The sequence below is a fragment of the Acomys russatus genome, chromosome 3 (assembly GCF_903995435.1).
Source record: "Acomys russatus chromosome 3, mAcoRus1.1, whole genome shotgun sequence".
Classification (NCBI taxonomy): domain Eukaryota; kingdom Metazoa; phylum Chordata; class Mammalia; order Rodentia; family Muridae; genus Acomys; species Acomys russatus.
This window is the reverse complement of record NC_067139.1, coordinates 39,234,776-39,251,398: the sequence shown is the minus strand read 5'-3', so window position 1 is coordinate 39,251,398 and position 16,623 is coordinate 39,234,776. Positions and strand designations below refer to the sequence as shown.

At 45.4% G+C, this 16,623-nt stretch overlaps 1 protein-coding gene across 2 annotated transcripts in view; it reads left to right on the top strand.

Moving 5' to 3' along the window:
- Trpc7 (transient receptor potential cation channel subfamily C member 7) overlaps window positions 1-16,623 on the top strand; it is a 129,570-nt gene that overhangs the window by 36,125 nt on the left and 76,822 nt on the right. For both annotated transcript variants that reach the window (XM_051172049.1, XM_051172042.1), the window contains exon 3: window positions 96-278. In XM_051172049.1, the coding sequence (XP_051028006.1) occupies window positions 96-278 (183 nt within the window). The remainder of the gene's footprint in view (window positions 1-95; window positions 279-16,623) is intronic.

The following is a 16,623-nucleotide window of genomic DNA, read 5'->3' as shown; positions in this document are numbered from 1 at the left end:
CTATTGTTGGCCAATGCTGAGCCTCACTGCTGTGCTGAGCAAGCCAACCCACGGGGCTCAGTGTGACGCACCCTGATTTCTTTTTATTCTGTTAGAACGATTACAGGAAGTTATCTATGCAATGCAAGGATTTTGTGGTGGGTGTGCTGGACCTGTGCCGAGACACAGAAGAGGTGGAAGCGATTTTAAATGGCGATGTGAACTTCCAAGTCTGGTCCGACCACCACCGTCCAAGTCTGAGCCGGATCAAACTCGCCATTAAATACGAAGTCAAGAAGGTAAGCTCTCTCACCTTTCCTGCCTTCTTGCCTAGCTTGCAGGGCTGCTGGCCCAGCTTCATGCTCATGCATATTCATGATTCCTCCCAAATCCTGCCTAGACAGGGAAGTGCCCATCTTATGGAGCTGCTTAGATCTCACCAGCCCTTCCTACCTGGGCTCCCAGTCCCCAAGAGAGAGGAAGCACAACCATCCATGGGCAGGCCTCGAACCTGGAGAGCAGGAATAGCAGTCAGAACACACTAAGAGCTCCCATGTGCCAACAAGCGAGTCCCACAACCTGCCGAAGAGCACATAATAGGTCCGTCAGTAGCACCAACTGAGCTTTCTCTCTGCACCTAGCAACTAGTTGTGTAGAAAGCAGCTTGGAGAGCGAGGCAGGCATGACCCATGGACCTCAGAGGGCTGGAGATAGTTCACTCTAAAGTAAGTTCTTAATAGAAAGCTCAAGTAGATGCCCAATGGTAAACTCATCCCTCTTGTCAATACACACCAAAGTCCTTCTGTGGCCTTGTTGCTCAGTATCCCTCATATCCCCAGGCACAATTACCCTGAAAGACCCTGTCTCAAAAAACAAACAAACAAACAAAACCACATTTTTTTTTTAACCAGACAGTATTTAAATGCCCCAGTTTGGGCTCTGGGCATTTCTCCTTCCTTTATTATCCAAATGGGGGCAGGGAAGGGGTGTAAACCAGCCATCACCAGGTGGCACATACCTGTAAGACTTCATCTAGGGAGTGTTCATGTTTCCTAAGGTTTTCTGTGCTCTTGCTTCAATAATATCATAAATCCTGAGGAAAATGAATTTCTCCAAGGTGCTGAGTCCTAAAAACAAAGCAATTTTTTGCCAGGAGCTGGGGGAAGTCAAGCTTCAAGTTCAAACCTATTTCCTTAGCTTATGGAAATGCATTTTAAACCTAACCCTGGGTGTTACCAGGGCTTTGTCTTGAACCAAAGCACAGGGCTCTCCTTCTGGGACTGCTGAGACTTTCCATGCCCTCGGGTTCAAACAAGCCCTGCTGTAGGGCCGTGTGATATTGGTTAAGATGAGTTTGAGGTGCCTCCAAGCTTCCAAGCACCCTGTCTTCACCAGCCAGAGTAGCTGGGGATCTGGAGTTTATAGCCACAGAATTTGACTATTATAAGCAGACACAATAGAGCCTACCTTGTAGACATTGCCCATTTCCCCCTAAAATATAAATTCAAATCCTCTAGCACAACTGTTGTTGATGGTAGAGTCACTTCCTCCCAGCCACATCCCTCCATTGCCGGCTAAAGCTACAAGTCATCTGATAATGAGTGGGATGGAAAACCCAGTCTCTCCATGGTCATGATGGTCGAGGTCAGAATAAGAAGGTTTCATGAGGGAAATTATTTGCCCTAGTGGAATTTTCCAATTACAGGAGTCATAAAGGTCTCAGGAAATATCTATCAAGAATGTCAAGTGTCTGCTGCCCCCACAGGTGGGAAGATGATACATGAGCTGAGTGGAATGCTAACCTTGCTGATTTCCAAGACCTCCAATGTGAAAATTCTCCCCGACCCACGCATGCCATCATGCAAAGGCAGACAGCCCTGTAGCTTTTCTTGACATTTGTTCTATAGTGAATTACTAATGAAAATGCGGAATATTAGAAACACTTACGAGTCACAGAACACACTTCCAGTTTTACCTTAGGAACCTTAGCATATTTTCAAAAAATACGGTCCTACCCTGGACATTTGAGTTGCAAATGACAAATGTCAAGGCCTGTGTACAAATACGTTGTCTTTTGGATCTGAGATAGATAGATGGGTGGGTACATACACACACACATACATACATACACACACACATACATACATACATACATACACACACATACATACATACATGCATACATACATACATACACACATACATACATACATACACACACATACATACATACATACACACACACATACATACATACACACACATACATACATACATACATACACACATGATGAAAGACTGTAAGGCCTAAGGCCTTGGTTGTGTGTTATCAGATCAGTCCATTAGCACCAAGATCAAGCAAGATGAGCTGCTCTTGGCACTGTCACAGGCGTCTACTGAGGTGTGACCATTAAAAAGAGAGACAGAAAAAAAGATGTTATGTTCAAATGCATCTGGATACCTCGAGTTCAGCATAATTAGATAGGCGCCTCTGCTTCAAGACACCACAGAGCCTTTACTATGTGTTACTTCTGTCACAGAAAACCCAGCACACCTTACGGAACCTCAGAGCTCTTTCTTGTATTGAAACATTGTCCATGTATCAGTGAAATACAAGCTCAGCCTTTCTCTCTAGGAAATGCTTGCACATGAGTGTATGGGCCATTCTGTGCCTCCTCACACACAGAAATGGTGCCTTCCCTCTGAATAGTTGACTGACTCTTTTCAGGACTTAGGCTACCATCCAGCCCTCTGTCAGTCTCAGTTAGGTAAAGAAATGGGAGCCCCTGGTAAAGAGGCCAACTTTGAGCTAGTGTCAGGAGACAGACTTCTAGCCTAGCATATTTATAGCCTTATGGTCTGGGCCAAGTCACCGAACACTTCATGCTCCACCTGCAAATGTGGATGGAAGAGTTTTCTCTCCATGAGGTTTTGCCAACTTCCAGATGACAATAGAGGTGATATTCCAGAAATTATGAGATCCCCTAGAGTCAAAATAGAAGCAGCATGGCTGTCACTCAGTAATGACAACCTTTCAAGACTCTAAATGCCCTACTACCCCCTAAGGCATCCTCTAATTGCCCTGTGTTATCTCCCCTAGGAATGTTAAAAAGAAGTCCCATGGTGAGGACATCATGTAGTGTCAAATCCCTCTTGGAGCAGTCAACCACCTTGCAAGCTATGACTGTCCTCCTTGAGCTCTGGTTTAGGAGGGTAGCTCAAGCCTGCATGCCTTTAATCCCAGAACTTGGAAGGTAGAGGCATGTGGAACTCTAAGAATTTGAAGCCAGCCTGGTCTACAGAGTGAGTTCCAGGATAGCCAGAGTTATGTAATGAGACCCTGACTCAAAAACAAAAGGTGGTGACTCAGCCCCTATAACGCACCTAATGCAACACTTGAGTGGCAACATTGGAGTCGTGGCTAGGAGCAAGTCCAGCGCGAGGCCAATTCTGGGTCTAACCATGGTTTAACGGAATCACCTGAGCAGACACTTAGAATCAGTCTCACTTCTCTCATCACTAAAGGTAGAATAATGGAGCTAAATTCACAGGCTCTAATGAGCCTCAAGTGGGATAAAATATGTGTACTTCAAATACAGCTAGCCCTCAGCCACCTGTGGGGACAAGGTGGCAGTGTTGATGTGCTCGTTACAGTAGCTTACAGGCGAGGCAAGGACGTGTGCTAACAGCTCACTTGAGAACTCCATGCTGCCCGCCTCAGAGAGCAACCTCACCTTATGAAAAGTGAGAGATGAGAGCCTGCCCCTCATGCTGCCACATGCCAACGCACTAACGCCACAGTGCAGCCTGTAGCCTACAGCTCAAAACCACCCCAGCTTTGGCTTGTTGCTACTCAAAATGATTCTTCTTGGGCCACAAGCCATCTAATAAGCCAGCTTGCTGTCTACATCTGTCTCAAATATCCTTCTCCAAGGCCTTTCTCTTCCACTATCTACTGATCCTGAATACTCTCAGGGCATTTCTAGACTCACCCTCTGGAAAGATCCAATTGTCCTAGATCTCAGTTTCAGCTCAACTGAGCCCAAGTTTGATCCATAAAGCAAACCCAGTGAATGGCATGTGGGGACTGTTTGGTGACTGTCACAGACACCCAGGATCTGCCCTTGTTAACATAGACAGCTTATCACAATGGAGAACATGGTCCCTCTCATCTTCCTCCTCTTTACTGCCTCAGCATCTGTGGACATAAAGGGTGATGTCTGCCTTCCCTTTTTGCTAGACTGTCTCATCATCACCCTTCCTCCTACCTGCCCAAAGGAGGACCAGATGACCCTCCTAGACACAGCATGAACTCTATAGAAATCAGTCCTATAGTAGTTAAAGGAGATCCAGAATGTCTTGTTTTGCCTGTGAAATGGGCAGAGCTTCCTGGACATAATCAAGCAAAGGCCTCCTCCTGGGGGAGAAATATACACAGAGAGAAGAGGGTGGCAGAAATGGGGGCGGGAATTACTATTTTTGGCTAAATCTGTTACTTCTATAGAAGTGTATCTCTTTCAAGGCAGTCCAGCAGTGCCTACTATGATGGCAATTAGCTCCATCTCTCAAGTCTTAAAATCACCACCTCTGAGTTCTACAGACACATCTTGGCCAGTTAAAGAGCCAGTTAGAACCAGATACAGTCTTACTTCCAACAAATTGGAGAATAAGACGAGAAAGGTGTCCTCATGGCTCCAGAAGCAACAGCCTCTCCTGTCAACAGCTTCAACACTGTTCGAAAGCACATGTGCAGTCTGTTCTGAGACTCAAGCATTCTCTTAACTGTGAGTGTCCATAATATCAAAACAATAACAACATCGTTCTGCTGTACAAAGGTACAAAGTGAGCGTTCCCATTCCTAAAATGAGAACTAGGAGCATAGTAAGGGAAGGTCAGACAATAGCAAGACCAACACCCAGCAGGGCAAGCACCAAACCCTGATGCTCCATGTTGGGCACCTAGGGCTCATAATGGAATCATCTGGGCTCCAAGGGCTTGAGTAGTCCTTCCCTTCAAGCCTACTACTGCACATATAGCTTGAGCCAGCACCACTCTATACATGCAGCATTTCTTGGCAGATGTCCCAAGATCCTGGCACCTCTAACATCCAGAGTCTCTATTGCATAGGGGGCTTCATTTTCACAACTCCATGCAAATGGCCTTTGGGGAACATTGCTTAAGACTCCATGACCCCTTATTCTTGCATCTTTTACACTTGTAAAGCCAGTATACCACCTGCATGATGTTGCTAAATTCTGCTGTCAGCTCAGGAAGTTATCTGGTTCCCTTGGAGCACAATTGCATCAGCCTTTGTGTGGTGACCCAGGGGAAGCATGTCCCCAGGTGATTGTCTTTTAGCAGAAAAGTTGTTCAGCGGCATTTTCAGTTTAGATGTTCTTCTCTCAAATGAAGTAAGGTTTTTCTCAAAATGGAGCCTTCACTCTTCTCCTCAGGGTGCCTCCTATTGTTCCAGCACGTGGCAGGGATTTCTCCTTGTGACTGGTATTAATGTCATCAACAATCACAGCTGCCCATCCTGTCTAAACTCCCTTCTTTCCCTTCCAGTTTCCACATTCGTCATATCTTTTTGTTCCATTCACTGCGTGCTCTCTCTCTCTCTCTCTCTCTCTCTCTCTCTCTCTCTCTCTCTCTCTCTCTCTCTCTCTCTCTCTCACCACAGACTTGAATAAACGTGGTTAGAGGTAAGCCTGGCCTAGCCTATCAACTCATGTCTTGAAATTCCTCCTGCCAAACAGTGAGCCCATACTTCTGAACTGAGCCTCCTCGCTTGAGCTATCAGATCACAGGCAGAAACATGGTCAAGTTCTTTGCAAAAGAAAAGTGAATGGCTTTTATCCCATTCCTGATACTGTTCCTTGCTACCCTCTCACAGCTCATGAGCTGAGCCTCCATCGTTCATCCTGTCCTTCTAAGCTCTCACAAAGATGGTCCAGCAAGCTCTGCCTATAGCTTCTTAGGGCTTCTCTGACTCTAAACTATATTCATACCTGAATTCATCCTGAAAAAAACAGCTCAAAGACCTATAGACCACATGACCATCTTTAATACAGCAACAGCCCTACTCCTAGTACAGGTTTCCTGTGTTAGTTACTTTCCTCATCCTGAGACAAGACACCTGAGAAAAGCAACTTAAGGGCGGTGGTGGCTCCCCCAGCTCACACTCTGGGTGCTCAGTGTGCTCCAGGCAGCACAGCAGCATGGGGTGAGGCAGATGGTCACATCCACAGTCAGGAAGCAGGGACCTGAATGAGGTGCTCAGCTCACCTTCTTGTGTTTATTCAATTCAGGACCCCAGCCAATGGGATAGTTATAGCACACAGTCAGGGTGGGGGCCCTCCCACCTCAACTAGCCTGCCCTAGGAACTCCCTGGCAGACATACCCAGGGGCTTGTTTTCCAGATGGTTCTATACTCTGTCGGTCTAACAAGCATCACATAGCAATCGTCACACACTCACCAAACCAGCAGCAACATCTATAACTTTGTTTCTCTCGTGGTGCCCTCATTTCAAGACTCTTTTATAAGCATGAGGACAGAAACTTATAAAATGTGTCCACAGGACTCAACACCGTGGAAGGCTTTCCTCTGAGGGGAGAACATTTGGGTGCAGGGAAGATGTCAATTGGTAGTGGGAGTGGAAGGGGGTGGAAACATTTCCACACGCACCATCCTACCTAGACTTGGCCAAATGAACACCTTGTGCTCATTTTATAAACATGGCACAAATGGATCCATTTTACTACCGAAAAAAAGCTGCTAGAAGGAAACCGAACTCGCTGGGCAGCAGTATTGCTGTAGCTAGGAGCATGACTGAATGGTTCTTGCTTACCAGCTATATGAATATAGACACACTACTTCGCTTACTACACAGGGGCTTCTCAGGTCCGTTATGTGCGGTTCCAACCTTCTAGAGCCTCACTCACCCACTGCCCCACCCAAAAAAAAGGGGGAAGGAGAGAGAGAGAGACAGAGAGAGGAGATGAGGCGCAGCAGCAGTCACAAGCATCTGGCATTGTCTCCCTTCTGCACTCTCCATGGATAGGACACTGGGGAGAGGGCACATGACCTCTGTTGGGTCCCATTTCATTTCCTCTGTCTGCACAAAGCACAGGCAAGGCCAGTGAACAAAGGGACCCAGGGGACATGAGGCCTTTTTAGAGGACATCTGAGGGGCCAGTCAGACATGCACACATTCAAGCAGACGTTCTCCCACTGTGCTTCCCCACAGCACATTGTTCTAGCAGATGCTGAGAGTTGAGATGAGAGCAGCTGCCTGGCTGGTCAAGCACGACCCCAAACTGCACTGCACGACTCCACTCACTGCCGACCCTGTCAGTGCCAAAGCATGGGTCACCAGCCTCTTTGGGGACACCTCTCCTCACTTCCGTGCCCCTAGCCTAGCCCGTGGCACTAAAGTGACCAGTGTCTCCTAACACCTGGGTTTGAAGCACTGTCTTTTACACAAGAAGTGCAGTTTTTCTCAAGCAGGAAATATTAATGAAAGAAGGAATGATCATGAACCCTTTCCTGCCTGGAAAACCTCCCAAGAAAAGCAGTAGGGAAGTGCCTCTCAGTGCTGACGTCTCAGGGCCCTGGCTTACAAATGTGTCTTCATGCATGTAATTTCATCTCAAGACGTCAGTTTTCCCTCCTACATGTGAGAACATAGAACCAAGATAGTAATTAATCTTTACTAGCACACATAATCCGAAAATGGTGCAAACATACCAGATCCTCTCCATATTGCTGTCATGTGCAGAACTATCCCTCAGGCTACATAAGTACCTCCCGGTTCAGCATCACTATTTATAAGATCTTGGGCAGATTTTTTTTTTCCTGTAAGGACCATCCAGAGTGACCTCGACACAGTCACCTCTCCTCAACTGTACCAACCATAACTGCATCTGACTTTTCCAATATCTTCCTGGGAGCAAGGGGGACAAAACCACCCCTTGTTGGAGACTTCTGGGCTAGTTTTCAGACTCTGGGCCACACAAAGCCCTGAATCCTAAGCCTCCAGGAGAGGCACTGTAGTTCTCCAAGGACATCATGCAGCTCTTTCCTAGCAGAGCCAACTGTGAGCTTTGTGACAGAGGCTGATCCCCACCCAGTTTCCCAGGCCGCTAACCTCAGTTAGTATTTCCTAAGGCTCTCATGAGATTCTCAGTTTTGGAGCAAGAACTCATGGAAGGTGGGCCTCTCCTATAATGTGCTGAGCAAAACAGGGTATTCAGTGGAAGTCAAGGGCCTTGTTGTTCCTCCAATATCTATGATTACCATTTGTGGTTTTTTAAAAAATCTACAACCTCTCCACCACCAACTGTGTCCCTTGGGATGACAGAAAACGCATCTTGCTATCTAGGGAAACCCTGCCACCGGCTCTAGCCTGCTAGTTTCATAGAGGAAATGGAGAGGTGAGTCCCAATGGGTCTGGCAGTCAGAGAAAAGCAGTGGGGACTTGTGTGAGGGTTTCAGATCACAAGAAAATCACTGACTGCCTACAGCTGGTCTCTGCATGGTCCCACCTCGTTAGCCTGAGTCATTACTGCACACATTCCACTCTACCCAGCTCAGCAAAAACCAGGGTGAGGGGAACACACAGTCAACTGAAACACCTGTTGACCAGCCCTTCTACAGGCAGGCTGCGAAAGTTTTTTACCTGTTTGCTCTACATGAACAATTGTGTAAAGGGAGGATTCTTTGAAGCATTTTTCTCTTTGGCTCCCATGTTTCCTGAGCCACATAATTTGAGCATGTACAACTCCACCCACCCGGTACTGTGTTTGTTGAGCTAGGCTCAGCCAGATCAGGATTACTTTCCGATTTGAAGGTCAGCCCCATAGGAAAGAATCTGAGGGGCATTTACAGCAGAAACGCAAACACATCATCATCTCCAAGGACAGATGCAGACCAAATGCAATTACTATCACAACATGCAAAAAACAGAAACTATTTTCAAATTTTCATTTTTAGCCCATAAATCAAAAGGATCTTAGGAGCCCCCTAAGGACTTCTGGCCAGCTCTAATAACTAAGCTAAATACCAAATGCACATTTCAGTGACATTATTTTGGTTATAAATTCTCATAATTTTATATGAGAGGAATTGATCTTTCACAAATTCCTTTCATTATGGCCCACAATGCATCATGCTTTTTGACCACTCATCTGTCTAAAGACACTTGCAAATTTCCCTTATGAAAGGGAGTTTTGTAAGTATAACTGCAGATGAAAAGTTTGTTTAATATGAATGCTTTAGCTAATAAAATCCAAAACACAGTGATATCATGCCTAGATGGTATTAGCATCTAAGTGGTCTCCCTGCATCTTCTCTCTTACACACACACACACACACACACACACACACACACACACACACACACACACACACACACCCCACTGAGGAACGGAGCCTGAGGCTAGGCTCATGTGCTCACAACTGGTCAAAAGGATGATGTCAGGAGAAACCTGCAGAAAAAGGATAAGGAAGCAAGCATTGGCTTCCAAGCGCTAGGGAGCAGGAGGCCACATGAAAGGAGGGTAGAAAGAAACAAGACTGGCTGAGGATGAAGGCAACAAGGCAAGGTCTGGTCTGTAACAGGGAGGGGCTCTTCAGGTGGCCTCTACATCAGAAGTTTTCATCTCACTTATTTTGTTTATTACATTACATGAAAAAAAAAAGACAATTAAACATAAGAAAACAACATACGATCCTATACAATCCTATGTTTGTTTTCAGTCTGCTAGTTCTTTCCCTGTGCAGACATATATTAACATACATTGAGATTTAGAGTAAATGATTTTGTATTTTGGTTCATTATTAGAATGGAAAGGTTTTTCTGTATATTTTATAATTGCTTTCTATGTTATCAGACAACCAATAGGCCATTGTATACATTTTTTTTCTATTGCTGAACATTCACGCTGAAAATACTTATATGTCACTACATTTCTCATTACTGTGACAAAGTACCTAACAAGGGGCTGGAGAGACAACTCAGCAATTAAGAGCCTTACTATTCTGGCAGAAGACTCAGCTTTGGTTCCCAGCATGCATGCTGGATGGCTCTGTAACTCCAACTTTAACTATAAACTCGACCTGGCCTAGAGTCACCTAGGAAGGAAGTTTCAATCGAAAAATTTCCCAGATCAGATTGGCCTGTAGCCATGGGGCATCATCTTGAAGGCTTGCTCTAGGCGGTAGCATCCCCTAAGCGGTGGTCCTGTACTATATAAGACAGCTAAGCCAGAGTCTAGAGAGAGCCAGCAAGTAGCGTTCTTCCATGATTTCAGCTTCAAGTTCCTGCCCAGTTTCCCTCACAAATGGACAATAAGCTGAAAGTGTGTAAGGTGGAATAATCCCTTTCCTCCTAAATTTGCTCTTGGCAATGGTGTTTGTCACAAGAGAAAATAAACTAGATGCCATGGGACAAAACAGGGGTGTGGGAGTCTGCAGACAGTGCTGTGTCCAGGGAAGGAATGTGTGTTGCTATAATTTTGGAGATAGAAAATATGAGTTTGCAAGTCAAGGTACAAGGTTCGTCTAGAAACTTCATGGAGAGTCTGGCCTACCAGACATAGAAAAAATTGCTCAGATCCCTAAATCTCCCTAACAGAAGTGTGACTTGGGGGCCATTTTATGAGCATGGAGGGCTTACTGGTAAAAGTGGCTGCTATTGAAGGAGACTTTTAGGGCCCTTCACAATTAGAACAAGACTGAGGCAGAACACAGAAGGAAGGAGCAGACCTTGAAAAAGGTGCTCAGAAAGAAGGGGTGCAGAGGCCACCCCTCCTCTTCAGACATAAGCTGCACCCTTTCTACTTTCTAACAGAGAAGGGAGCATGTCACCTAATGCCATCAGCCAGGAAGAAGACATGCAGAGATGCAAAACTCACACACAGCTGGGTCCAGAGCCTTTATTTTAAATCCATAAGTAGCTACCATACTGCATTGTCCCAGGGTGCTGCCACCAGAGAACTAGGAAAGCCTTCCTGCCGAGGAGCCAGCCAGAGAAGTCTCTGTGGTGGTGACAGGCTGGGGATTTTTACCCTGAGTTACCCACCTCTCATGAGAGCCTCCCTTTACCCTCGCCTTCCAGCTCCTCTGGGTCACCTTCAATTAAAGCAGCATCATTCCTGGTTACCTTTTATCTTTTAAAAACGTGTGTGTGTGTGTGTGTGTGTGTGTGTGTGTGTGTGTGTGTGTGTGTGTGTGTGTAAGGGTGTTTTGTCCCAATGTTATGTCTATGTGCCACATGTATACCTGGTGCCTTCAGAGGCCAGAAGAGAGTTCAGATCCCTTGAGAACTACAGTTACCGACTGTAGTAAGCTGTCCTGTGGTGCTGAAAATTGAACCTGGATTCTCTGGAAGAGCAGTAAGAGGTCTTTCACTGCTGAGCCATCTCTCCATTCATGGTTAGCTAATCAGGACCTTCATTCTGTGGGCAAAAGGAGAGTGTTGCTGTGTTGGATGGTTTGGAAGCTGCTTTGGGTGACCACCATGCTGAAGATCTTTTAGAGAGGGTTTATAAAGACAAATTTCAACAGCTGGATCCATTAGCAACCATTACCATGCCAAGCTGTTAATAGGCCATCACCCTGAGGAAGCTGATGGTTCACTGTAGAGACAGGGAACACATGCAGACTCACAGAGTCCCTCATAGTTGGAACGCGTAAATGTGTACATAGTGCACAGTCATGCCCAGCTCTTTACATAGCTATTAAAAGATTTCTTCCCAAAACAGTTGAATACTTCCCCCAAAGAACTGCATGCTTCTGGGGAAAAAAAATTGTTTTTTAACATGATGTAAAGAAAGCTACCATATGACGTAGTCACCAGAACCATGTGTGACCCTGGTGTGATGCCTCAGAGTCACCTTGAATAGATCGTTCTGTACTGCTTTTTTCACCTCCAGTCTAGGGACAGCAATACTTGGCTCGTACATTTCTAGTTTGCAGTAAGTTCCAGGCAATTGTGGCACATGGTATCTTGCAAATATTGTCTCTCAGGAACTGCCCAGATTAGAAAACAGCCTATAATCTGAGTGGCAGGCAAGGCATATCCCACTCTGTGACTCTACCAATAGAAAAAGAGGTAGCTCTCTTTCTAACCTAAACCTGTTGTCAAGTTATTTTATTATGTCATGCATTTTGATATATTGTATCTGAACATGTTTATATAAAAGGCTAAACATATAATATTAATATGTTTATATATAAGGTTAAACATACAATGGCTGGAGAAGCAGGCATAACCAGTAAGAATATGGACCAGTTCAGGGACTAATGGGCTAGATCCCACTGTGACAGGCACATCTGGTCTTACATCCTGGCTATATCACCTTGGTTTCTGAACATCAGTTTCCTGATTTGAAAACAAGAGAACTAAAGTTATGTTTATGACATAAAAGCTCTTTCAAGGATTAAAGTAATCAATATATCAAAGTCATTCAGAGCATCTTATATACTCTGCTTTCCCTTAGTGAGGTGAATCTGGCTCAGTGTACCCCACCTGGCTTGCCAAGAAATCCTGTATCAATCTAGGTTGGGCATCCTCTTCTTGGGCCCAAGGATTCACCTGTATACCAATAGGAGGAATCTGACCTGTGCCCTTGTCCTGTGGACACTTTAGCCACTACAACTGCTCATCATCACCATTTGAACTAGCTGTAGCTCCCTGTTATCATTCACCATATTTTCAGAACATCCATGGTATTCCAGGATAGCAGGTACCAGGGATGGGTACAAAGCAGACAAGAATCCCATCACTCCAATAAATTCCAGTGAAGAAAACTCTCTGGGTCAGATGGTTCTGAGACCCTAAACTTCCACAAAGAACACCCTTGGCCCTTGTCTTCAGAAGAGAATTCAGATGAAACCTGGTGTACACCATTTATCCTGGTCTACACTCCCAAACCCTTCTCTCCTCTGGTCTCAGAAGGCATCTTTCTGATACAAGTACTCTCTTGCAAGCTCCTTCAGAGAGCCTCCATCTCCTGAACACCCTGTAGTCTGTGAGCTGCTTCTTGCTCTATGGACACCAGCATGCAGACCCCTCCTGGATGGACCTGCCTTGGGAAACCCTATCTTCCAGGATGTGTCTCCTGCTGACAAAACAAAGCAAACTCACTTCCCGACACATGCAGGACCAAAGGAAGAGGGCATTGTGGCTTGGGGTGTGGCCAGTGGCAGCTGGATCACCCTGCTGTCTGACAGAAGGGAGACTAGGAAGAAATGAGCAAGACTTTAAGAAAATAATTGCAGGGGTGTGGTTTCAATGAGAAGACAGGGAAGAGCAAGAACATGGAGAGGTGCTGAGATGAGGAGAGCATGGGGGCAGAAGAGGGGGGAGGACGGGACCTAAGATGAGCCTGGAGGCAGAGAGGATGCCAGGAGTGGGCAAGGATCTCTAGCCCATGGCTCCTAGAGGTAACTGTGGAGTGCTGACTATGGAAACTGAGGATATAAGATTTAACAGCTTAGGAGACCAGTCAAACCGTTTGCTCACAGTTATGCCGGAAGTCAATCAGGGCTCAGCTGGAAAGTTCTCATGTTGGGATCATTCGCTCAGCCCTATTCACGGGTGGCTGAACTGAGTGACCCTCCATGGCAGCTACTTCCAAGAAGGAGCCTTCCCAGGAAAGACTGAAGGCAGATGCTAGGGACTTCTATGACCCCTCTAGGGAGCTTTGCAGCACCATAAAAAATTCAGCCACATCCCATTAGCCAAAATAGGTCACTGAGAGCTAGATCAGCTCTTATTGGAGGATGGCACTCCAGGGTAATCAGACTGGGAGATACTATACCACCATCTTTGGTGAAATTCCATCTATCCCAGGAGGAGAAGATAGTTAGGAGTTCCTACTTGTGGAGTACACCCAGGGACCAGTAAGATGAACCAAAAAACTCATTCATGAGGCCAGCTGTCCTATTCCGGAGCCACATCCCAAAAAATCCATACATGAGTTAAGCATTTAACAAATATTTTCTGAGAAGTTACTATATCTGCGTTGTATTTATAGACAGAGTTTAATGATCTCTTAGAGATCTTGTATTTTAGCATTGCAGTAGATAATAAATGCATAGCCAATTCTAATAATAGCTAAGTGATAAAAGATAAAGTGGAGAAAAAGGGCTGGAGAGATGGCTTGACAGCGAAGAACATACTGCTCTTGCAGAGGACCCAGATTCTGTTAGATCCAGTCCTATGGGATCTGATGCCCTCATCTGGCATCCATGAGCACCAGGCCCAAATGTGTTGCATATAAACTTACACACATATACGAGAGAGAGAGAGAGAGAGAGAGAGAGAGGGACTGAGTAGAGGAGAAGAGCCCATTTTAGACAGAACATTGAGGAAGGCTGTGGTACCTGTCAGATTTAGGAAGGAGATCAGTAGGGCCAGATGGCAGGACATAAGGGAGAAAGTGGCAGAACGCAGTGTAGGTAAGTACCAGATTACCAAGTTTCATAGATATGAAACAGATAGGAAGTTTTCTCTAGTCGTGGAAAGCAGCCATTGATCTTGTCCAGCTACATGAGGCTCAGTTCTTAAGAAAAATGCTTCCTTGCCAGAAAAATACTCTTCCTACCTGCCTTGGAGAGGTAGAGAGTCTGGAGATGACAAATCTCCCATCAGCCAATGCATCTCCAAGCCTCTGATCTTCCCTACTGGATGTAAGCACCAAGGGGCAATGTCTACTATAGGTTTGATATCATAGGACTACAGGCCACCCAAGCCATGTCTGGGAAGAAACATAAAGCAATTCTGCATAACTCCAGATGGCTTTGAAAATTCAATTAAACCCACAACTAGCCTAGGAACCTTCCCCATCATAATTAAATTACTGATCATTAACATTTAAAGAGGCTGCAAACAGAACACTGGGCACTACAATAAATTATCATTGTCTACTGGACAAGCTCAATGAATCAGGTGCTTCTGGAGCCTTCTGAGACTGTCTGGTGCTGTCATTTAGAGGATGTTGCACTACTCTTTAGTTCATGGGGTAGAGCAGGGGTGGCAGTTGGAGCAAGTCTACACACATAAAAAAAAAACTTCCTTTCTGGATATCTGGTCCACCCCTGTCAAAACAAGTCTACCACGGCTTCTCCTAGCACCCAAGGCAACCAACTTTCTGACTCATGTTCAGTCTCCATCTTATCATGGCTCATAAGTCCCTCTGGGGTGCCAGTCTCCTGGGCTATGTGACATGTCAAGCACTTAGGCCTCAGTAATAATAACAGTAGCAACAGCAACTTATGAAGCACTCAATCCATGGCCTTTGTCATGCCAGGGGCTCTAAATATAACCATCTGATGCACTCAATGCTGCATCCACTTGTCACGAGAAACAAACATAGCTCTGAGGTGACAAGTCTTATCAGCATCACACAGCCAGTCACACTCAGAGACAAGACTCAAGCTAAAGATGTGCTTGGCTCTGGGGCCCAAGTGCTTTGCTGCTCTTTCTCTTCTTCAGTACACCCTTCTCCACCTTTCTGGTGATCTGAGTATACAGGTGTCACAGCTCAGAACATAACGATCCTCTTCAGCAAGGCTTTCCTCGTATGCCTCCATACCCCAGTTTGGATGAGGTGGCCCTTCTCTGGGACTCCATGACACTGATTCCCAGCATAGCAGTGACTGAGCTACACTTGACATGTCCTTGTCTAAATTCAGAGGACCCTAAGAGCCAGGATGTTGTAGATTTGCATGTTCCTAGCCCGCCTCAATTGAATGAAGGACAAACCTGCATGCAGTTAGACCCAGTTTCTTCTCCTGAAGAACAGAACTATGCTGAGAAAGACATTTTATTTGCCATAGATTGGCAAAAACACACATTCAAAGCTTGAAAACTGACTCACGTCATTGTTAATGCCTGAGTGACAAAAAAGGTGAACTTACTCTTCAAATAGCAAACCCGAGTGCCCTTGACACCTTTGCTTTGGATATGGATTATTCATGTTCTGATTTGACATCTAGGAACTCAAAGCCAGAGGGTATCTGCAGACCATAATATGCCCTGGCCAGAAGCATTCCCAGTGCTTGGGGTGTAAGGAATTTTGGCATTTCTAAAGGAAGAGGAGAGAACAAATAAAATTGTGCAAACTGGAAGACTTGGGTAGCGGCATAACCATGGTATGAATGCCCAAGACAAAATAAACCAACATTGACTAAGTGTCACTCATGGGTTTGTTCCAGGTTCTTGGTCTAAGCCAGTGGTTCTTAGTTTGTGGGCTGTGACCCTTTATGGGGTCAAATGACCATTTCACAGAGGTCGCATATCAGATATCCTGCATATCAGATATTTACATCATGATTCATAACAATAGCAAGATTACAGTTGTGAAGCAGCAATGAAAATAACTTTATGGTTGGGGGCCACCCCAGCATCAGGAGCTGTATTAACGGGCCACAGCATTAGAAGGTTTGAGAACCACTGGCAGCAATAATATTACTTTAAGATAGTAGAGTATGGAAGGACAGTGTAATGTATGGAGCTATGAAACACTCCTTTAAAATGCCTTAAAAACATGAACCCTGTAAGCAAAAAGGGATTCATTAAGAGAAGGGATTCATTGGCAGTACACACTATCGTTTGCATGGGGCCCAAAGCCACATG